Below are 24,325 nucleotides of genomic sequence, written 5' to 3' on the forward strand. Positions count from 1 at the left end.
CTGGCCACACAGCCAAGTCTCTACAAAGCAAAGGTCCCACGGAAAGAAGAGGTAATGGAGGAGGAGGAGGAGGAGGCCAAATCCTAGCAGCAAGAAGCCTAACGGTAAGAGTAACCACCTTCTGCTTCTTAATCAAGCATTTCCCACGGCGCCACTTAAGGTAGGCTAATAACAATGCTAGATAAGGTAAAACCTGATTTTATCAGCCATGGCAGCCAAGCCCCCCAAATCTGCTGTCGAGTGTCTCCATGGCAAGCATCCCACCCTGCTTCTCTGACTCCACTCAGCCTCCAGCTGAAAGCCAGAGCTCAAGTCTGTCTCCTCCCGGAGGCCGGAAAGCAGCAGGGAGCCCTCTCCCCTGCAAGTGCAATGCTCCTCAGCCCCACATCTTCTGTGTGTGCAAGGAGACTCTCGGGAGAGGCGGCTTCAGGTCAAGCAGAAATCGCAGCTGGCTATCAAGACGAACCAAACCTTGTGAGCCCTGGATGACAGGCGGAACTTCCATGTTCAGAGGCAGTGTGCCAGCTGCTGGTGGGTTACGCATGGGGGAAGTTTTGCTGGCCTTGTGCCCTGCTTGAAGTTCCCTAGAGAGAAACTGTAAGATCTCCCCCTCAGGGAAGAGCAGAAGGTTCCAAGTCCCCTCCTGGGCAGCACCTCTGAGATTGGGCTGAGAGAGATTCCTGCCTGCAACCTGGGAGAAGCTGCTGCCTGCCTGGGTAGACAATACTGAAGCAGATGGACCAAGGGTCTGACTCTGTATGTGGCAGCTTCCTAGGTTCCTATGATGCCGATTCCTTGAGACTCCAGGCCAGTTTGGTCCTGGAGAGCTGGCACTCTTCGAATGGAGGGGATCCCGGGCCTGTGGCACTCCTCGATGCTGCCCCTGCTGGAGGTCCCTCTTCTGCCCCCCCCCCACCTCACAGGGACACAGGACTCCTGCTGCCTGTCCCTTGGATCTGCTCCTGGGGGGTGCAATCCCCCCCCCCTTTTCAGGCAGACCTAAAAGCTGTGGCTGAGTTTGGCCTGATTGGAGGCAAACCGCCTCCCGCTTCCTTGTCTCCTCCCACTTCAAGCACCGCTTTCTGGTTCCTGGTCCGACACAGAAGGCACTTCCACAAATCCCCTGGGCAGCCCACAGCCTACAAGAAACCTGTGTGTGGGTCTGTCACTGCCTGTTCGGGGTCTGAGGGCCCTGATGCTCAGCTCTTGACAGGCCTCTTCCTGCTCGTCCGACTGAATCAGAGGAGCACCAAAGGAGGGAGCTTGGACTGCTCCTCTCTCTCCTGCCCTGCCCGGGAGCCACACTGCGTGCAGGCTGGCCATCCATCAGGTACAGCTGAGTGGTAGCCACGCAGCTCAACCTGATGAATGGCCAACCTGCAGGAGAGAGAGGGGCCATCTGAGCTGCTGCCAGGAAGCAGAGGCAGCCACACCTCCTCGGGGTCCCACGGCCCCCCACCCCCAGCTCGTCAGGACAAGCCGCGGCGGCTGCATCTGTCCAGGACTGTTCTGGAGAGACCCCGGCAAGTGGCCGCAGAGACATCTGCTTGTCTCCCACCACGGAGTGACTGGCCCAAAGCCACACCTAGCGCTGTTCCTGGACATTCCTGGTGCACTTTAACAGCCTCTGACACAGTTTCCGCAAAGAGCAGGTATGGCCAGGTAGCAGAAAGCGCGGGGGGGGCCTGGCCAGGCCGCCTATCCCCAGCGGGGCTTGTTGCCTGTTTGTCCAGAAGAAAGGGCTCCGGCCCGAGCCAGCCTTCCCTGCTCCCTGCTCCCGCCGGAGTCAGGGAGTGTGCAGGTCACCCTGGGGGCTGAGGCAGCCCAGGCTTGCTCCCGGGGAGGGGGACGCAGCAGCCCTCCAGCCAAACCTCCACTCTCAACAACACAGGGAGCGTCCAAAGGATTGCTCAATGGCCCACGTGTGTGTGTGTGTGTGTGTGTGTGTGCGCGCGAGATGTGCGTGGAGAGGGGGTGGGTCAGGCCCCACCTGTGCTGCTCTCGACTCCAGCGCCCGGGTTGATGCTCCCCTTGATCAACGGAGGAGGAGGAGGAGGAGGAGGAGGAGGCGAGAGCAAGGCTGGCACTTCTGGCCAGGCACTCGCCATCCCATGGCTAAGAAGGGGCCACCCAAAGAAGGGCAGGGCCATGGGGCCCGTGCCGGGGGGTGGTGGGTTGGTTGGTGAGCAGGCTCCGCTCTTCGTCCCAGCAGGCTGCCTCTTTCCTTCCACGTGAGGAGGATACAAGGAGGTCTGAGAGGAGGGCGAGGGGCAGCAGAGGAATGGCTGGGGGGGGGAGCCGTGCTGTTCCCCCAGGGAGGCCTGGGGGTGGGGGGAGAGGGGGGAGAGCAGGCCCAGATGATGCTCGCCCCCCCCCCCTCAGCTGCCAGTGCCCATTTCTTGCCTATCTGCACCCGCAGGGTGTTTGCGGAGGAGAAGGTGGGCAGGCAGGCAGCCGCGCAGAAGTCCAGGGACCAGTTACACAGGACAGGGCCCCACCGCCACACACACACACACACACACACACACACACACACACACACACACACACACACCAAAACAGGCAGGGGGTGGGCGATTTCCAATGGGGCTACTGTGACGGAAGGGGAAAGAGGCGCACAGTGCTTGCCGAGGAAGTCAGGAGTGCCTCTCGGCTGTGAGAGACGGCAACGCCAGCAGCCCTGGGACAAAGAGCTGAGCCTGCTCACCAACCAACCCCCCCCCCCCGGCATGCGCCAGCCTCCAGCCAGCCGCCCGCGGCAAGGCCCAGTGGCTGGGGGGGGCACAGGAGGCGGGAGAGGGAGCTGCTGGGCTGGCACCCAGGACGCGCAGCTCCCGACCCCGAGAGCCCCAGCGGAGCCCAGCTCTCCCAGTGCTCGGCCTCTGCTCCCTGGGCCCCCCTCTCCCGGCAGGCCTTTCCCCAGCCGCCCGGGAGCCTTCATTCCTTCCCGATGGGACGGCTCCAACTGCAGGCTGGCTGCCACGGATGGGCTTGTATTCCTGCTGCCTCACTGCTGCCACTGCTTCTGCTGGGCAAGCAGCCTCGGGCGCCTCCACCCTGGAGGGGGAGAGACAGGCCACAAGTCTGCACGGAAGGTGGCCCTGAACAGAGGAGCCCCCCAACAGCCCCCTCTCCCCCCCCCAGCTGCTCTAGCTGAACAGCCACTGGCAGGAGAGGGAAAGGTGCCCCCTCATTGAGAGCTGGCCGGCCCAGGGCTGTTGCTCGTGGCTAGAGGGCAGACCAGGCCAGTCGAAAGAACGCTGGAGAAAGAGAGACCAGCTCCCGGCTCTCTCTCACCCAGGCAACGCTTTGCTTTCCTCCTGGGGAGCTGCCAGTCGGAAGCTCCCACTCCATTCCACAAGACAGAGACAGGGGCCAGCATGCATGCAGGACTCCTCTGCATTTCAGGGCCACTGCCTGGCCATCCGGAGGTCTGGAAACCTCCCAGCCTATATTCAGACCCACATTTGGAGGGGGAAGCAAAGCTGCAACAGGGAGCATCCGGCATGGGGCTGAGGGCAGTTGCTCTTCTTCCCTCTCCCCCTCACCCCCCCTGCCCCCCCGTCTTGCCCTCAGCAAATCTGAGGATGTATAAAAATGAAATCTGGCAGGAGGGAGCTGACCCCCAGCCTGGGAAAACAGCGGTCCTGGAGGCTGCTTGAGTGGGGAGGGAGGGCGGGAGGGGGAGGGAGGGCCAGCTCCAGCACCTGCTGGTCTGAACTCTGACGCTGACCTGCGAGGAGACCACGCAAGGGAGAGGATTCCAGAGCATTCTTGGCAGCGCTCAGAGTCCGGCGTTCTCTCGATGGCTCCTCTGGGCCCTGTGAGAGGCTCAGTGCATTAGATCAGCACGTGCAACGTGCGAGGCGTGGATGCCGTCATGTGTGCTTGTGCGCGCCTCTGCATGTGTGCGTGTCTCCTGCTGCTCCCCGGGCCCCAACCAACACAGAAAACCAGCCCTCCAAGTACAGGCGTGTGTGTGTGTGTGTGTGTTTGTAAAACACTAGAATGGTTTCTTCAAGGAGCGGAATTGGGGCAAAAGCACACGAGCAGCCCAAAACGCCCCGTCCTGCTTCTGGAATCAGGAGACATCCAGCAACATTTGCCTCCTTGAACCACAGGAGGACTTCCTTGCCCTCCACAGGCACAGCCCAGGTATCAGGCCCTGCCCAAGAACGCCACACACCAAGAGCAACACGTTTGGCTTTCTCCATCGTTGGCCACATGTTGACGGTGCTCTCCTGGTCCTTGGCCATGATATTGATTGTCCTGCTGTACACCAAGTGCAGCAGCTCTGGTGGGGGCCCCGGGAATCAGGATGAGCCAGGAAAGGGGTGGTGGTGGCAGGGGGCGGGGGGCTCATGTGTGTGTGTGTGTGTGTGTGGCTCCTCCCACCCACCCCTTTCCTATCAGTACTCTTTTGAAAGGCTATAAAAGTCGTTCACAAGTGACTTGGGAGCGCTCATTTTGTTTGCACTCAGGATCAAAGTGAGCACCACATTTGAGATTAGGGACCAAATATCGCCCCACACGGTCAGATGGACTAGCGGACTCTGGGGAATGTCTCCCCTTTGCCACAGCATGCAGTTGGGCTCACTTCCTCAAGCCCTCAGTTGCGATTTGTCCTGTAAGCCCCCTTCTGAAGCTCACCTTCTCCCCACTTGTGGCAAACACCAACGGAGGTCAGGCCTGCAAGACTTGAGACCCACTAAGTCAAGTGAAGTGGGACTGGAAGAATTGAGGGGAGGGGGTCTCTCCAAGCACGTGGCAGGCTCCCATACGTGGCTGGAGGGCTACGGTAGCTCTGAGGGTGTCGGCCTGGCAAAGGCGATCTGCCGGAAGGGGCCACAGAGGAGGCCTTGAGGACCCTCCTTCCAAGGCCACTGATATCTGGCCTGAATCCTGGGGGCAGTGCTCAGCTGCCAACAGGCCGAACTAGGAGCACTCTTGCCCAACTCCCGCCTTGCTCCTCACGACCTGAGCAGCCCCCTAACGCAGCTGCCCTTCCTGCCTGCTAGCGGCAGCTGTTCCCTCCTGTCAGCCTGACCACCAAGAGGGCATTTGCTGTTTGGGTTCCAGGTGAGCAAACAATAGGACGATTCACACAATCAAGAGCAGGGGAGGAGCAGCCTCCCGCCCACCCCAGTCCGGGAGCTGTGCATGCGTTCCTGCTCTCCGATCGCCCCTCAGTGGAAGCCAAGGTCGGGGGTGTCCTTTCCGTGACCATCTGCTAAGGAGGACTCCTTCCTACCCAGCAGCTGAATGAGGGAGGAGGAAAAGCCGGCAAGCCAGCTGCTGCCCCTCCGACCTTGGATTGACCTGAAGGACGATCCGATATCAGGAGGGAGCAGAGAGTAGGAGGTTACTCTAACTCTGTGAGGTAGTGAGTCTTCTGATCCCCGTACTGCAGCTGGGGAGAGGAGGCCGAGGAGAAGGAGCACCTTGGCTGCACCACCCAGAGAGTGAGCTCCGGGCCGAGGCGAGATGCAGCCCAGCACCGTCCAGGTCAGCAGCTCAGTCCTGAACCCACTAAGCTGCCCCAGCTTTCTGTTTCTCTGTTGAAACCACCCAATCCAGAAATACTAGAAGCAAGAGAGAGCTTCTGGACTGATAGACCAGGGGTTTCCAAGGGCCATTGTGGCAGGGGATGATGAGACTTGTACTCATAGTGGCAGGGGATGATGGGAGTTGTAGTCCACCCACATCTGGGCGCTTTCCAGATTAAGCCTTCCCACAGGGTCACTACGGATCTGCTGAGGGTGCTTCTGTACTTCCTGTGTTGTGACACCGCCGTCCCTGCGTGGACAGCAAGGGGCCGTTCACATTTCCGATGCCTTGCTTCGGATTTTTTCTTTGCGATTTAGTGCTACAATGTTGCAAATCCGTTGCAGAAAAATGGTTGTATTTTCCCATTGTAGGAGCTGGAGATGCTGAGGATCATTTTCAATACAATCCTGCCAAGCCGAAGCATTTTACTGCTGTTCTAGGGTGTCATCTGGAAAGCGCCCAGGAGAAGATGCAGGAAGGAAGGCAGAGGCTCAGCTGATTTTGTTGCTGTAAAAGGCCCAGGCACCTCAAGAGAGACTGCTCAGTTTGCAAAGCTGAGCAACACAGACGGGCGCAGGGGTCAGCAAAGGAGAAGGCCAGGCAGCCACAAGCAAAGCGGCAATAATGTAATCTGGAAAGTGCCCGGGCAACTCAGGCTTGGGAACCGCCTAAGACAGACCAAACCCCACAAGACCGTCACTTGCATTTCTTTATTTTTCTGATTATTAGGATTATTATTAGGAAACGGAATCAATCAACTAAACTTTGAGGGAAAGGCCAATGTTTTCACCGATAATTTTTGTTCTCCTCCTCCTCCTCCTCCTCCTCCTTTTACTTCTTTCTTGCTTCCAAAGCATTTCCTTCTCAGAAATGCCTCCTTGGCACCCAGAACCTGGGACTTTTACACACAGCAGGCTTTACTGCAAACTCAAAGTTGTCCCAGACAACTGACGCAAATAGTTTTGTTTTTTTTTTAACCCTGGATATAAATCGAGCGACACTCTAATGTGCAGTGACAAACCCGAATCGTGTCTGGAGTGCTCCCCGATAACTCACAGGGACTTCAAGGTAAATCTGGCCGTGAATACACCCCCTCTGTTCCGGAGGAGATGCAAATTAAAGGGCTTTAAAAGCCCTGTGTGAAAAACTTTCTGGTTTAAAACATCCAGACACCTAACTAACAAAAGGCAGGCGCAGAAATGAAAACGTTTAACTAAATCATTTGAAGCCTCTCTCTTTTGTCAGCTACCTATTTACATATCTATAGTAACAAAGAAGAATAATGATTTCATATGTCCACAAATATATATGATATTATTATTCTTCATTATAATTATTATGGCAGTTAACCAATTAAGGCATGTTTTATTTGATCAATCCACCCTTTAAACAATTAGATTAAAATAAATTAGCATGTTAACGAGACCTCAATAAATGCCTTTTTGAGATACTGAAGGACGTGTGAAAGAATGTAAAATGAGGCAGACTAAAGCAGCTGCCCCTCGTAGAAGGAAAGATAGCTGTTCTCTTATTCCCTGGTCCCACCACACCACAGCCAAACCAGTGGAGCCCCAAAAAAGAAGCACATGTGCCCTCAGGAGTATAGGAAAGGCAGATGCCTCCTACTGAATCAGACCACTGGTCCATCTAGCTCGGTACTATTTACTACACTGACTGGCAGCAGCTTCTCCAAGGCGTCAAGCTGGAATCTTTCCAAGCCCTACCTGGGCGCTTTCCAGATTAGCTGCTCAACAGCAGCAAAATGCTTCCGTTCAGGCAAATCACTTTCAAAACATAAATAGCAAAGTGCCCAGTAGAGGGAGCAATCTCGCGGAAACTAACAACCCCTCAAAACAGCAACTTTTTTACGCCCGATATATGATGTCATAGCACTATATTGCAGCAATTAAATTCGAAACAAGACACTGGCAATGTGAACGGCACCCTGCTGTTAGCGTAGGGACTGTGGTGTCACAACACAGGAAGTGTGGAAGCACACTTCCGAGATACGACGTGACCCCTTTGCAAGGTCTAATCTAGAAAGTGCCCAGGAGATGCTGCCAGGGATTGAACCTGGAACCTTCTGCATGCAAGGCAGATGCCCTCTCACTGAGCTGCAGGCAGCGGCCCCACCCTGCATCCCCTTACCTTGAGCCCTGAACTCACAACTCCACCAACTAACGTTGGCTCTCCATGCTGTGCAGCCTAATCCTGCACAAGTTTATTCCCAAGGAAGTCCTACTATGTTCAATGGCTTCGCTCCAGACCCATGCAAACAGAATGGCAGCTTTAGCTGATCAGCCTTGTAGTCCTTACTTCTGCATCCAGAGTCCACATGTTGGAACAAGGCAAGAGAACAGCACAGAGAAGGGGCTCTCCCCACAATAAAGTACCCCCCATCTCTGCAGAGAAATCACAGGGGTGGACCAACCCTCCCCTCCCCAGGGGTAGGAGTTCTGCGTGTGTGCTTCTTTCTGAGGAACATCTCTGCCTGCAGACATCAGCCTTTGCCCAATGGGTGCAGAAGCCATCAGAAGAGATGGTGGGAATGGTGCCCCAAGAAACTGGGTCCTGGGTCCCCACAGCCCAGTCCTTTACCACAGCCAGCCTTTCAGCAGTGGAAGGAAGGGGAGTGTCTAGCACTCCTCCTACAAAGAAATGATTATTGCGGGGGTGGGTGTGTGTGTCCCCGAACATGGTCTGAGAGCACATGATCCAGGAAGCAGAGGTCTGGTCAGTGCCTGGATAGGGGGCTGCCAGATAACCTCAGGATGCCCCCTGAGGGAAGGAAGGTGGGATAGGGACACAATACATAAATAAAATCACTCATGGATTTTCACAGCCCTCCAGCTGTCACAACAGGCATGATTCACCTCAATTTAAGCACGTTTCAGTCCTATCGATTTCAATGGGGGACTTAATCACTTAGTGGTCATTAAGCACTTAAGGAGTGCCTAATTTTGGCTGCCCAGTGCCCAGTTCTGCCAAAAAGCAATTCCTTCCCACTCACCACTGATGTGTGTTTTTCAGTTATTGACCCTCCAGTTTGATTTTGAAGTTCCTCCACCTCCTCCTTGGTATTGTACGATTTGCAGATGCGTTTGCAGGCCCATAAGAATGTACACTCTCGGTGAGCAAGAACATGTGAAAAGGAACAGCCTCCAACAAGGGTAGTTTTGGTTATGTTATTGGATAGATAAAGGTTTTTACACTGATAAATAGAAGCCATTAAAGAAATTAATCACATTTTTAAAAATGAGCCATTCTTGCACTTGGCAGCCTGCACAAGGGCCTTAACTCAGCACTACAACATGAGGCAGTAAAAGGAGCTGGAATTTCTGTGTCACGTTTCGGCACAATCCACATTAAATGATCAGACGTCACACTTTCCCTACAGAATGACTGCATAAAATCTATGCTTCAATTTCGAAAGTCTCACCTTATGTACCTGTACATGGTATGTCTACTGAATCATTCATGTCTGTTTGGGAACCCTTTATAAATTATAATATCCGTCATGGTCAAACCTTGTTCCCATTTTCTGGATTTGACTTATAGTGTTCTCGATATGTTACTTACAAGAAGCTGATCGGATCAGATTTTACAACTTTAAGAGTCTGAATTTCTTTTGCTTTATCTTGCTCTAGATATTTTTTCCCCTCTCCTGATGTAATTAATTAGAAAAATGAGGTTTTTCATCATAAAAATGATTGGTTTTATATTGTCTTTATGGTGATTTGTTTCTGTCTCCTTTGGTTTACTTCTTAATAAAAGTCTTATTTTAAAAAAAAAGAATGCATACAACCACTGGGCATCATTGGGCTCCATTCCTTGGGAGGTTCTCCTGCACACTCTCCACTGGGTGACTCATGCAAGTGCTCTTGCACAACTCCTGTTCATTTCAGTTGCGCTTGCACAGGAGAACCTCCCAGTGGATGGGGCCCAAAAGGCCTGACAGGACACAGCTGGCATTTTCTAAAAAGGAAACAGAATATCCAGTATTCAGGATGTCACTCAGTCTTGCAACCTAACCCCGCAAAAGCTATTTATCAGTAGAAACATTCTGACTGTATCTTCTGTTCCAATCACCCACAAATGCATTACATTCTACAAGGCAGAAAACTTCTCCTCCCCCTTTCTAGTTAGTATTGCCACCTGCAAAGTATTTTACGGACTCTGCCCAGCCAGCGTTCTACCAAGATAGCGTTCCATTCCCATCAACCGGCTGTTTCAGTTTTTGCAGCCCCATCCAACACTTGCTAGCGGACACACATTGGATCAGGTTGCAGAAACGGAAATAGCCGGTTGACAGGAACTTAATGTGACGCTAATTGAACACTGGCTGGGCAGCGTGTAGGATAATACTCGGCAGGTGGCAAAATTAACTAGAAGGGGGGTGAGAGGAAATTTCGGCCCTGTAAAAAAAGGTGTCCGACCCTAACTTCTAAGGCTCTCCAAGTTCAATGAGACTTACTCCTTATGGAGTGCAGGGCTGGAGCCTGGGGGAGCGGCATACAGAAGAACATCAGAACATCCTTGCTGGATCAGGCCCCTCAAAGAGGCCCATCTAGTCCAGCATCCTCTTTCACGCAGTGGCCCACCAGATGCCGCTGGAAGCCTACAGGCAGGAGTTGAGGGCATGCCCTCTCTCCTGCTGTTCCTCCCCTGCAAATGGGATTTAGAGGCACCATGCCTCTGAGGCTGGAGGTGGCCTATAGCCCTCTGACTAGTTGCTGTGGAAAGACCTCTTCTCCATGAAGTGATCCAAACCCTTCTTAAAGCCATCCAGGTTGTTGGCTGTCACCACATCTCGTGGCAGAGAATTCCACAAGTTGATTATGCGTTGTGTGAAAAAGTACTTCCGTTGGTTGGTCCTAGATTTCCTGGCAATCCACTTCATGGGATGACACCTGGTTCTAGTGTTAGGTGAGAGGGAGAAGAATTTCTTTCTATCCACTTAATCCACACCATGCATTATTTTGTAGACCTCTATAAGAACATAAGATATCTTCTGTATGGATTATAGGCACGACTTTACCGACTTCCAGCATGTTTAAGACCTGCTGGTTTCAAAAGGGGAGATATATACCTAAGGGCCTCCATGATCGGCCGTATAGGGATCACAGGGCTGAAGGTCAGCTTAGGACAAACTAGGAAGCCCTTCATAACCTGGTGGGCTTAACTCCAGAAGTGCCCCTTTGTGATCTGACCTGGGACTGTGGTATGTGCTGAGGAGGGGTTAACACTCCCCTCCCCACCACCCTGAGTAATTTCCCCCTCATACAATCCCCAACATTTACTTTGGCGGCAAATCACCCATTCCCTGCCTTATGGGGGGGGGCGTTTCTTAGCTGGCAAACAGCTCAAAAGAAAACTGTTAACCCCCTCTCTGGGTATGGCATCTCTGAGCCAGAATGGCCCGCTCTGACTTTCCCCCCTTAAGATCAGCAAAGGGGCATTTCCAGCTGGATTCGAGTCTTGAGGTGGTGGCCAGGGGTAATTTCTATCAGCTTTGGCTGATATGCCAGCTGGGCCCATTTCTCGAGATCAATGACCTCAAAACAGTGGTGCATCTGTTGGTGACCTCCAGACTTGACTTCTGCAATGCGCTCTACGTGGGGCTGCCTTTGTATGTAGTCCAGAAACTTCAGTTGGTTCAGAATGAGGCAGCCAGGTTGGTCTCTGGGTCATCTCGGAGAGATCACATTACTCCTTTATTGATGGAGCTACACTGGCTGCCAGTAGGTTTCCGGGCAAATTACAAAGTGCTAGTTATAACTTACAAAGCCCTAAACAGCTTAGGCCCTGGGTATTTAAGAAAGAGTCTTCTTCATTACAAGCCGCACCACCCATTGAGGTCATCTGAGGAGGTCCATCTCCAGTTACCGCCAACTCGTTTGGTGGCTACACAGAGACGGGCCTTCTCGGCTGCTGCCCCGAGATTGTGGAATGCACTCCCTGCTGAGATACAATCCTCCTCATCTCCGGCAGCTTTTAAAAAAACACCTTGATAACCCATCTTTTCACCCAAACTTTCTCAGCTTTTTGAAATTTTTTAGGTTTTAATCTCTGGTTTATTTTAAGTTGTTAAATTCACACTCAGCAGAGCTATCCCGGGTTGTGAGAAGTTTGATTTCTGCTCCTTTAACTTCAAATCAGTCCCTGAGGTCGTTCTGCTGTGATGCTTTTAATGGGGTTTTTGCAAACAAGATCTCCTGTATTCGTGCCAACTTTGACTCCACTATTTTTGCAGGGTCTATGGAGGAAGTGTCCAGCGACCCCTCTTGCAGGATGAGATTGGATCAGTTTCAATCTGTGACTCCTGAGGATGTGGACAAACTGCTTGGGGCGGTGTGGCCTACCACCTGTTCTCTGGATCCTTGCCCGACTTGGCTGCTTCTATCTAGCAGGGAGATTGTTGGAGGTGGCCTAGTTAATATCATACATGCATCGCTGAAGGAGGGTAGGGTGCCCCCTTGTTTGAAGGAGGCAATGGTTAGACTCCCCATCTCTTGACAGTTTAAAAAAAATCTTTAAAGACACATTTGTTCACCCAGGCTTTTAATTAAATACCATTTTAATAGTTTTAACATTGTTTTAAAATATTGTTTTATGGTTTTAAATTGTTATAATGTTTTAACTTTCTGTTATTTATTTTAACCAATGTTTTAACTTCTTTGTTGTCATCTATCTGTTTTAACTAATGTTTTAACTTTTCTGTTTTTGTCGTAAACTGCCCAGAGACGTAGGTTTTGGGCAGTATAAAAATATAACAACAACAACAACAACAACAACATCAACAACAGCATCTGGGAATCCCTCTTAGAGGGAACAGTGCTTAGGCCCTGGGTATTTAAGAGAACACCTTCTTCGCTATGAGCCCAACTGCCCATTGAGACCAGCTTGTCTGATGGTTACTTAGGGATGGGCATTCTCTTTTGCTGCCCTGAGGCTTTGGAATGCACTCCCTGCTGAAATAAGAAGCTCCCCATTTCTGGCAACTTTTACATTACATTACATTCACCCAAGTTTCTTAACTAGATCCATGGTTTTAAATTGTTTTAAGGTTTTCATTTCTGTTTTAATTTGTTTTATGTTGTTGTAAACCACCCAGAGCAGATGTTTGGGGTGGTGTACAAATACAATTGATTGATTGATTGAGATTGAGATTGAGATTGAGATTGAGAGAGAGAAAGAAAGAACACCATGACTTTATGACTGAGACCTATAAAAATGTGCATGGTGCAGAGAAAATTGAGGGAGACCTACATTTCTCTCTCTCGCTCATCAGGGGTCATCCAATAAATCTGACTGGCAGGAGATTCAGGACAGACAAAAGGAATTAATACTTCACACATTCTATGAAATTAATCTATGGAACTCACTGCCACAAGACGTGGTGATGGCCAACAACTTGCATGGCTTTTACAGAGGATTGGATTGGGCGGGTTTATGGAGGACAAGTCAACTAATGACCAGTCAATATCAACGATGGCTACCTTCAGGATCAGGGGCAGGAGACCCACTTGTGGATTTCCCAGGCCATTATGGGGAACAGGATGCTGGACTAGAGAGGCCTTGGGACTGATCCAGCAGGGCTCAGGTTCTTATGGTATGCTGGGAGAAGCATGGACCTTGCGTGGTCACTTGCTGCCTCTGGAGGCATCACTTTCCCCTTTTGCCATTCCCACTAAACAGAAAGTGTGCCATCAAGTCGATTTTGACGGCCAAAATGCTCCAAGCGAGTCTAATCCATATTTCCTCTTAGCCAGCTTGTGGCTGAGGCTGGAGCAGGTTCTTTGATCTTGCAGTAAGCATCCCGGCCCCCTCCTGCCCCTGAAGACGGGGACATCTGATGGGCACGAAGGAGAGAAACGGATGGTGCCACATTGTGCCCTGTGCCAGGAAGGTGAAGATAACCCGGTCAGCGCTCCTTGTTGCCATCCCAGCCAGCACCCAGGCAGAGGCTGGGAGGGACGAAGGGAGTCAGAGGTTCTAGTCCGGAGCACCAGAGCAAAGCAAACTGTTTGCAATTAACTCCTTTTGATGCTGCAAGGAGACAAATGACTATAATTTACAAATAGATTTTATCTGAAAACGAGCGCCTTTCCTGACACCTATTGATTTGCGCCCCCTTCTTGAGGGGCTAGCCTGCAATTAAATTGTCACATCCTTAATACCCAAGGAAAAAGCCAACAGATACCACATCATCCGCACCCGATTACAAAAACCCATTTGCCCGCTCTGCTCTCCTTCCAAAGTCAGCAAGGGATCAGGTTTATCTGACAGAAAGCGGGACTTTTATCTGCCTGACTGAGGCTGCCAGCCCAAAGGCACAGACAGCTCAAATGAGGTCTGCGCAGGCTGGAGCTGCAGCCACTTAGCCACAGACAGACTCCGCTGGTCTGGGAGCAGAAGCCTCTTCTCAGGATCCGCCGGCAGCAGAGCGAGCTCTTCGCTTCGGGGGCAAGGCAGTGAGGGACGTCTGCACACCCGCCACATTTTGAAAACCCAGAAGGGGGACTTGGATGTCTGCCTTCCCCGGAAACCGCAACACAAGGAAAGCCCCGCCGCTTTCTGAGAGCCTCCTCTGCTTCCTTGTCAAAGGTTCTGCAAAGACCTCGCCGCCCTGCAATCTGAAACACGGTGATATAGTTCTGCACATCCCTGTGACAGACGTTTCACTGCCTGGGAAGCAGACCTGGGAAGAAGCAACCACCTCACTACCTCCTCACATTGCCAAAGCAGGGGAGGGTTAACACGAACCAGACCCCCAGCCAGCGGGTTCCTATTGCTTGGGCCACATCCATCATGTGGCTGCTGCCACCCACAAATATGTTGTGACGACGTGGTGCCAGCAGTCGTGTAGAAATCCTCCGAGCCAGCCTCCCACATGCTTGCTGTCGAATGTGTTCCGCTCCCTGTTCTAAAAGCAGACATCGTAGCTGCCCCACTACGATGCAACCTCACTGACGTCAGGACGCCTTGGATGCATCTCTGAGCTCTTCCGAGGCAGAGCAGGCGACGAGATCAAACAGAGATCAAGAGCGCTAGCCAGCTGGCCCCGCTTCCCACACGGTGGGTGTTGACGCAAGGATGATCAAGGAAGGTGGTTGCAGCGAGCACAGCCTGACGGGGAATGGTGCAGAGATGCCGGGCAGGGGGTGGGCATAAACAGGGGCCAAAATGCTGGCCCCCAACCTGTGTCTGCCTGCCTGCTCGCCTCTCGCCTCAACTCCAGACTTGGCCCGATATAGCGGAAGTCCACCACGTTGCAGCGCAGCCGTGAGGTGGCGGAGCTCCACTCTGAGCTTCTACCAAGCGGGGGAGGCAGGAGAAAGCCCCCCTTTCTGCCTTCTGTGCACCGTGGGCCAAGCAAGGCAGGGGCAAGACAGGGCAGCAAGCGGGTTGGAAACTGAAGCCGCTTTTCAGCAAGCAAATGTCACAGGAGACTGCGCTGCAGAGGATTAGGATGGGATATCAGAAGCTTAGCCAACGTTCCGGGGGTCCAGGCATAATTACATGCCAAAGGCCCCACGAGATAAGAGTATGGCTGAGCTGAGTCTGTCTCTGATAGAGGAGGGAGGTTTGGCCATCTCCAGAGCAGGAAGGAGAACAAGTTTCTCCATCACAAGCCTTGCGGCTTAAGCCACCACTGGGCCTTCCCGAGTGCTGCGCCAAGGCAGTGAGCAGAAAGATGAGGCGGGAGGCAGCATCTGCATGCCAGGAGCCAAGTGCTGTCTCCATTCCCCCGCTGGGAAATCCATCAGCTGCCCTGCAACAGCCTCCAGCAGTGGGTGGGGCGGGGTGGCATCACGACCACAAGGCGGCCCTGCAGAGTCCTGCCAAATGACTCGCAGTAGGGACTTTCCTGCTGCCTGCAGAAAAGCATAAGAACAGCCCTGCGGGATCAGGCCCAAGGAAGCCCATCTAGTCCAGCACCCTGTTTCACACAGTGGCCCACCAGATGCCTCTGAGAAGCTCACAGGTAAGAGCTGAGGGCAGGCCCTCTCTCCTGCTCCTGCTCCCCTGCAAATGGGATTTAGAGGCACCATGCCTCTGAGGAGGAGGAGGAGGCCTATAGCCCTCAGACTAGTGGCCATGGATAGACATCTCCTCCATGAATTTATCCAAACCCTTCTTAAAGCCATCCAGGATGTTGGCCGTCACCACATCTTGTAGCAGAGAATTCCATAGGTTAATTATGCATTGTGTGAGAAAGTATTTCTTTCTGTTGGTCCTAAATTTCTTAGCAATCAGTTTCATGGGATGACCCCTGGTTCTAATGTTATGTGAGAAGCAGAAAAATTTCTTTCTCCACACCATGCCTAATTTTATAGACCTCTATCATGTCTCCCCGCAGTCGTCTTTTTTCTAAACTAAAAAGCCCCAGGTGTTGTAGTCTTGCCTCATAAGAAAGGTGCTCTAGGCCCTTGATCATCTTGGTTGCCCTCTTCCGCACCTTTTCCAGTTCTAAAATGTGCTTTTTGAGGTATGGTGACCAGAACTGTACACAGTAGTCCAAATGTGGCTGCACCATAGATTCCCCAGCATGGAATTGGCCTTTTTCACAGCTGCCCCACAGTGAGTCAACAGTGAATGAATTTATTATTACAGTCAGTGACAGCAATCAAATAATAAAATGGAAAATAACATTAAAGTAAAATAAAATCAAACACGGGACACTGAGTCAACACTTTCAACGAGCTGTCTGCCACGAACCCAAGATCTCTCTCCTAGTCAGTCATTGACAGCTCAGACCCCATCAGTGTATAAGTGCAGTTGGGTTTTTTGCCCCACTGTGCATCACTATACACCCGTTAATCTGGCAGGATGATCTGAATCATCATCATCATCATCATCATCATCATCATCATCATGACTCCATTTATTTCTATCTTGCATTTACACATATTCCGCTTTGATGATATAACAAAAATAAAAGAGCATGCATACATTAAAACAATAGAATCATACGAATAAGGCAAGGACAGTCATTGTCATTAAAGCCAGCATAAATACATCTGCAGAAAGTTAAACGTCCGAGATCAAGCATCAAATGCCTCTTGGAACAAACCAGTTTTCAAAGCATCGCTAAAAGGTGAGAAGACAAAGACCTTGGCAGATCTCTGCAGGTAGGGAACTCAGCACCACCACCACCACCACCACCACCACCACCACCACCACCACCACCAAAAGGTCCCTGGCACTGCTACCTGCCAATCAGGCATCCAAGAAAGGCAGGCCAGAGAACAGTGCCTCTGAAACAGGTCTTGGGGCGCAGGCACTTATTGCCAGGATAATCTCTCCTGGCAATAAGCCGCCATATTGGTGTCACTTGCCTGCCATTCCTGTGGGCTGGGTTTTCGGAATTTGTGAAGACTGCTGCACGGCCTGGGATTTCAGAGAGCAGCTGCCAGTGAGAGTCCTGGGCCAGAGCAACCAAGGGTCCATCTTGCAGCTCCATATGCTCAACTGTGCAACTAGTGAACTATGCACCAATTAATATTGCACTATTAATGTACATGGAGATTTACAAGCAGAAGAGGGTGTCCCTGCAGTGAAGGAGACAGCAAAGGAGAGTCTGGAAGGCGTGCATCTGGACCAAAGCTGGGCTGGCAGGTTCCCTGTACTCCAGTGGAGTGAAACCTAGCTGCAGATTCAAGCACATCTAACAGGATTCGCTTCCACTGATCAGGGGAAAGGGAGTTCCTGCCTGAGTCGGGAACTGAATCTCACAACTAGCTGCCCCCACTCTGAATGGGTACCGCCCCCCACGGCTTTAATCATTTTTGTTGCTGCAAAACACTTGGGAGCAATCTGCATTCAGAAAGGCACAACAGAAATGTTTAACACAAACAAGATCAAAACTCTGCTGGAGGTTTTTCACACTGGGCTTTTAGCAAAGCTTTTAGCTCGCATCTCCTCTGGAATGGAAAATGTGCGTCCGCACATTGGCTGGATTCGTGCCAAAATCCATGCAAATTATTGGGGAGCCCTTCACATGCGATTCTGGTTTCCCCTGAATTGGGGCTGCACGTTTTCACTTCGCCCGGATCATGTCCGGGGTTATAAAATCCTCTATTTGCATTGCCCCCCCCCAAAAAAAATTAAGCTGGGGTTTTGCATATGCCCCTAGCACCATTCCCTCTAATGTGTGTGCATGTACACACACACACAATGTCAGTCCCCCGCACAACTGTTTCTGGCAGGCATGCAGTCTTGTCGTGCTGCTGCTTCCACCGCCGCCGCCCAACTGCCCGCCAAGGTCCCAGTTTCCCCCTCTCCCTGGGTGGGCCGCCACAGCCTCCTTCTCCTCTTAGCCCCCAGCTGGGCCTCCTCCAACTCTGGCTACAGATCTCAGCCCAAGTCTCGTTGGGAGAGTCCAGCGTCCTCTCTCACAAGACTTGTGTCCAGATCTGCAGATGGAGCCAGAGGAGGACGGAGGTGGCGGTGGAGGAGGAGGAGGAGGAGGAGGAGGAGGAGGCGGCAGCTCACCGCAGCCCAGAGACTCCTCAGCACTGTGGCGTGGCTAACGCAAGGAGGGAGCAGGAAAGATGCTGCCAATATAAGTGGCAGAATGTTGCGGGGGGGGAGGAGAGTTTGTGCGCCACACATTGCACTGTGCATTAATTACTGCCTGGTGTGCACGTGTGTATTAGCACTCCCGAGGTGGTGGGGGGAGGAGCCTGCTGTGCTTTCGGAGGCTTGAGCCGCCAGCAGTGACCCCAGACCCAGACCCCGTTAGCAGCCACTATTCAGTTCACTCATTTGATTTTTAAACTGAGTTTGCCAGGAAATGGCTATCTTCTGAATCCTAAGCTTGTAATGCACTAAAACACCCCAACTTCTTGAAAGTGGCTTCACAAATTGCTAAAGTGAACATGAAACATTTCCCCTTCCCCACCAAAAAAATCGATTTTCATGCACTTGCTTCATCACAGGAAACTCACTTTAAAAGCCCTTTAAATGCTGGTTTGTCTTTAAATCCTAATAAATTGGGGTAACTAGGTACGTTGTTTAGAATTTATTCTACAAATACAAAACACAAAAATAAAATAAAATGCAGTCTTGCATGCTTGCACAGAGAAGGTTCCAAGTCCCCTCCCTGGCAGCATCTCCAAGATAGGGCTGAGAGAGACTCCTGCCTGCAACTTTGGAGAAGCCGCTGCCCGTCTGTGTAGAGAATACAGACCTAGATGGACCAATGGTCTGACTCAGTATAAGGCAGCTTCCCATGTTTATCTAAAGAAAATGGGAAGTCTACTGTGTGGTTAACAAATTACAAGGGCAACTAACATTAAAGCAATCAACATTTTACAGGACAAGAGTAAGAAAGCAAGGATGAACTCAAATTTAAATAAACCAAACTTAGACAAATTTTATGTTTATTGTTATTGTTGTATAGGCTGCTTTTAACCACCAATGGCAAATAAAATTGCTTTTAAAAGAGAAGACAGATAAATAGAATTGTAAAGTACAATTATTTCCTTCCATATTTTTGGTCTCTCTGTGTGTGTGTTTTGTATCTATAGTGGCACATAATAATGCACATTTGTACGCACTGCCTTGATACTGCCACGCAGAACAAAACTGATTCTGCCCACTGATTTAAAAAAATTAGAGGGAACTGTGGCCCCCAAAACTTCTCCCATGATGTATGGAGGGGCTATTACCAATACCTCAGCTTTTTCCAACGTTTGCACTTTCGTATTTGTTTAAAAAAAAATAAAAAAAATTGTGGGTGGACTTCCAGAACATCAACTGTCAGCAGAGAAATGGTGCTTGGCATTTAAAACAAAACAAAACAAAAAACCTGTGGCTGATCAGTGCCTTTGCGGAACTCCTTCTTTCTAATCTCCCCTTTCTTGTGATATTTAAAAATGCTCCCTGTGTGGATGAGACAATGCAGTGAGGAAAGGGCATTAGTCATTGAAAAAGAGCCCGAACCTGCTCTTCGGTGGATCTCTCCTATGTACAAGGTGTGCAGGGGAAAAAGCAGGGAGATAACAAGTCTCCCTCGAACCCGCGTTTTAACTGTATTAGGGCTGGCTGCAGCGAGCCTTCAATTAAATGCATAAGCAGGAATGCACAAATTCCCATTAAAGAGCTGCCACATGTGAAACACGTTCCGGCATCCTGGAACATCCTCTTCCTCCACACCACCCCGCAGGCGTGGGATACAAAGCACTTTGTATTGCTACAAAGCAATCCCCTTTTGCTGACTTGCCCTCCTTCTGCAACTCACACAGCCAAAGGAAAAAAAATCTTAAGTTAAAAGGAGTCAGAGGGTTAGAGCAGAAATCAACAAAGATAAGGGCAGAAATCTACACACTCAAGGGGCACGGGATCAGTGTTTCAAGTTGAGAATGCAGGGAGAAAGAGAATCAAGTGCTGTTGCTCCAAGTGGTCATTCTTGCGGAACCCTGACTTGCATAACTTAAGAGAAAAAGATTCACAAAAGCACATCACGCATGTGCCATTCGGGGGGAAAGGAGGCATGGCATCTCATCTCATGATCTAGGGAGCCACTGCCTGGAGAAAAACCCGAGCAAGCTGTGCGACCATGCACAGAAAATATATTTGCAGGGAGTGCGCAGAGGAACTACATCTATGGGTACGGCCCCAATAACACCCCCCCCCTTTTAAATGACACGATTCTAAAGCAAAGCTCACTCACCCCTCCGATATCCACACCATAAAGCCGTGTGTGAAAAACTGCCAGGTGTCTCTCCTCAAGCTTAATTCACATCAAAGAGAGCCAGTGTGGTATAGTGGTTAGAGTGCTGGACTAGGATTGGGGAGACCTGAGTTCAAATCCCCCTTCAGCCATGAGACTTGCTGGGTGACTCTGGGCCAGTCACTTCTCTCTCAGCCTAGCCTACTTCACTGGGCTGTTGTGAAAGAGAAACTTAAGTATGTAGTACACCGCTCTGGGCTCCTTGGAGAATAATAATAATAATAATAATAATAATAATAATAATAATAATAATAATTTGCTGAGTGCTCAGAAGAAGCTCCCCACTTCCCCAGGCAGAAATAAAAGGTGGGTGGCAGCCAGTAGGAGGCGCTGCTGGTCAGGGTAGGCCAGCAGCCAAATGGCACCCCTACCTCAAGTCCCCTCCCTTGTGCATGTCAGCTGGATGGGTGACCCTTCAGGACTCAAGGAACAACTGACAGAAATGTCCAGTGCCATTCACACATCTGTCCTCCTTTAATAGACCCACCAACGCCAAAGATAACTCCATTTATGCTGGTGGGGGAGTAAAACCACTTTATCTCCCCCCCACCGCCCCCGATGCACCCTACGTTAAGCATTTAATAGTTTTGATCATGGACCACTGGCTAGAAAGTACTCGTGTGCTGTGGTGACAAGGTACATGCAAAGCTTCTTTAGACCAGGTTGGAAACTTGGATCAATGTCAACTTTCATGCCAGGGCTGAGAAAGTTGCCCCCTAGCCAATGCAAAAGGGAGTCATCTGATGGGACGTTCTGCTGCAGCACAGGCTACACTGACGGGAGGGGGAACTGCACAACTCCCCTGCATGCGTAGGAATAGACACATGGCAGGCGGTATATAAATATATGAGAGAGAGATGGAGAGAGATGTTTACTGCAGCTTGTGCAGGAGAGGTTCCCAGCTGATGACGCTCAGTGTTTGACAACCGGTTATCATTTTTGAAAAGAAATGAAAGGTGGGGGGAGTCTACTCTTTTGCAGGGGAGATGCAAGAGGGCATTGGGGCACAAAACACAAGGCACCATCTCCTACTGCGCAGGGGGAGGAGGCCATGGCCAACCCCTCCGGTATCCTACCAAAGACAACCACAGGGCTCTGTGGGCATCAATGACTTGACGGCACCCTTCATTTTAAGCAGAACGGCAGAGTTCACACAGAGGCAGAAGCACGCCCAGCAACAGGCGTCAGAGCGGCACATGCTGTGAGCTCTGTATGAACCCCTGACCTCTGCCTTTCCATGACTTCCGGCCAAGCACCGGTGCTATTCGGACACACTGTCCAGATTCAGGGGTTGCAGTGTGGGACTGGTTAGCCTTCGCTGTTTTCCAAGCAGGGTACACTTGGGCACACCCTCCCACGTAAGAGCCATTTCCCCCTGTGCTCACCTGCGTGGCTTCCTCAGTGCTGGGAGGGCCCTTGAGAGAGAAGGGGCCCTCTCTCCAGAGAGCTGGGAAGGCTCGCACTCCCTGGCACTCAGGGCATGCCTCCCTCCCGAGATGGTGCCAGGGCTCAAAGGGGCTCCATATCTTGTAAAGGGCAAAGTGCAACCCGGCACGGTGGGAACGGCCACCTTCGCATGGCGTCAGGCGGTCAGTGCAGAGCAATCAGCTTAGCCCCATAAACAGTTACTCAGAGAGCCACAGTTAGGGGTGTGTGTGTGTGTGTGTGTGTGTGTGTGTGTGTGTGTGCGCTACCTCCCGCCCCGCCCCGCCGGGCCTTGCAATGAAGAACACTGCCCTAAGACAAAAACGTCTTGTCTATATGAGCACAGGATCCCCGAGTACAGCCTGTTTCATCCACCCTGACAAAACCTCCCCCTGTATTTTCAGCTGTTTCCACCTCTCTGAACACAAGCACTGGCACGGCCTGGGACATTTGGCACTCCAAGCAGGACTGCAGGTGTGGCCGGTTGTGCATCTTGCGTACAACTGACTTAAGCTGCCCTGAGGACCAATACTGGGGAGGGGGGAATCCAAATAATTTAAACGCATAAATAAATCATGGAGCACTGTGTGGCCACGCCAGCATTAAACAGCACAGGCCTATGCACATTTACTCTGAAGTCAGTCCTATTCTGTCCAATAGGGCTTACTCCCAGGCATAGGATACATGCTAAATGTTCCGCACGGAAACACTTCCCTTTTGCAGGCTGCTGCTGCGACCTTCACGGGAATTGAGTTCACACACTCATTTTGCTTTGTCTCATTTTGCTTTGTCTCCACACAAAGAAGGAAGGCTCCACATTCCTTTGCAAGAGGGAGGACTTTAGGTGGGAGTTCCAGGAGTAAACCAGGGCGCTTTCCAAATTAGCCACTCAACAGCAGCAAAATGCCTCCATTCAGGCAAGTTGCATTCGAAATGTAAACAGCAGGGAGAGCAGTCTTGTGGAAACTAACCACCCGAAAAAACCCAGCAACTTCTTTACGTTGGATATACGTCATCATAGCACTATATCTCAGTGAATAAATTCAAAAAAGGCATCGGAAATATGAACAGCACCCTGCTGTCCGCGTAGGGACTGTGGTCTCACAACACAGGAAGTGTGGAAAGCACACTTCAGAGATACATCCTGACTAGTGATGTAATTTTTTAAAATTAATATATATTTTTAGAACTTACCCCTTCCAGGGGACTTGCTGTAGGTGGTGGTGGTGGTGGTGATGGGGGTCCGTGTGGGTTCCCCCTTCCCCTTTCTGGCCTCCTTGCCTTCCAAACCAGCCTGTTCAGCCAGCTCCTTGTCCTTCCCCCTCCAGCATGGCGGCCTCCCAAATGGTTGCCGCACTGAATGGGCCAGTTTGGGAGGCAAAGAGGCTGGCAGGGGGAGGGGGAACCCTGCGGACCCCCTCCCCAGCATCTAGAGTAAGTCCCTTGGAGGGAGTAAGTTCCAAAAAGAATGTAATTTAAAAAATATCGTGAACCCCACCCCCGACCAGACCAAACTGGCGTGGGGGGGGGTGTCTAAGGGGATGCTGGGCTGAACTGGCCTTGATTCGGTTAGAGTCCAGTTCGGACTGGAACTGAACTGGGCCAGTCGGTTCCATGCACACCCCTAGTCCTAACCCCATTGCAGGGTCTCATCTGGAAAGCGCCCAGGAGTAAACTGCTAGTGGAAATGGAATCACTGGGTTCAAACCCAGTTAGCTCTTGAAGGCACCCAGTGCAGCAAGCAGGGGAGGTGGCTGGGCAGGGCAAGCGCAGCTGAGCGCTTCTGTGCCCCACCCCACAGAGTTCCGTGGGAGGGGGCGGGGGGCGGGACCATACAGGCTCCTGAGACCCCGTTTCGTAAATGCTTCCCCCTCTGGGTGGGATGAGTTCTAATGAGATTCGCCACCTGAAGTTTGCCTTCCTTGGGAAGACCGACCTCCCCACATGCAGCCCAGCCCAGCCCAGCCCTGCTGTGCCAGCCTGCCTGTCTCTGCCCCCTCCTCCTTCTCCTCCCGGCATCTTCAGCAGGGCCTCTCCGTGGCCTCAAGCAGTGGCTGAAACGCTCCGCTCGGCACCAACGCCCCCTCTTTGCCCTGGATTTGAAACATGAGCATCGCGCGCCCCACCACCCGGCACGCACCCCTCAAAGCACACGCCCCAGTTCTGCAGGACAGGCTGCTCGCTCCTCAGACTGCCTCTCACAGGAGCCGCTGAGCACACCAACCTGAGGATGAGCTTCCTCCGAAAGAAATGAAAGGAGACAACCCGCAGAAGATAGCATGGCAAGCAGCAGCCCGGCCGCCTTCTTAGCTCTGAGGGGAGTGGCAGCCTTGTGGATAACAGACTCCCAGGCGAAGCAGATTCTTTTCATTGCTCCTTTCAGAGGGTTCCCAAGGATGGGGAGACTCTGGACTGTCTGCTGGGGGTGGGGGGGGAGGGAGTGGGGCCGGGTCTGCATGGAGGCCAGGAGAAGAGAAGTCAACAGAGGCACCACCCGAGGCTCAGGTACTGCACAGGCAGAGAAGGCAGGCAGGCGGGCGGGCAGGTTATGGGTCCCCACTGGAAAGCTGTCAGCGGAAGAAACAGACTCCACACGGGATGACACTGCGGGTC

At 51.6% G+C, this 24,325-nt stretch overlaps 1 protein-coding gene across 5 annotated transcripts in view; it reads right to left on the bottom strand.

Moving 5' to 3' along the window:
* Nucleotides 1-24,325, bottom strand: part of CNTFR (ciliary neurotrophic factor receptor) — a 448,395-nt gene that overhangs the window by 288,551 nt on the left and 135,519 nt on the right. Inside the window, exon 1 of one of the 5 annotated variants that reach the window (XM_053301730.1) lies at nt 23,937-24,045. The exons of the other annotated variants lie outside the window; for them this stretch is intronic. Within the exon in view, the coding sequence (XP_053157705.1) occupies nt 23,937-23,993 (57 nt within the window). The 5' untranslated portion in view covers nt 23,994-24,045. Of the gene's footprint in view, nt 1-23,936; nt 24,046-24,325 lie in introns of those variants that run through there. 5 annotated transcript variants of the gene reach the window in all.

The sequence above is a fragment of the Hemicordylus capensis genome, chromosome 2 (assembly GCF_027244095.1).
Source record: "Hemicordylus capensis ecotype Gifberg chromosome 2, rHemCap1.1.pri, whole genome shotgun sequence".
Taxonomy (NCBI): Eukaryota; Metazoa; Chordata; class Lepidosauria; order Squamata; family Cordylidae; genus Hemicordylus; species Hemicordylus capensis.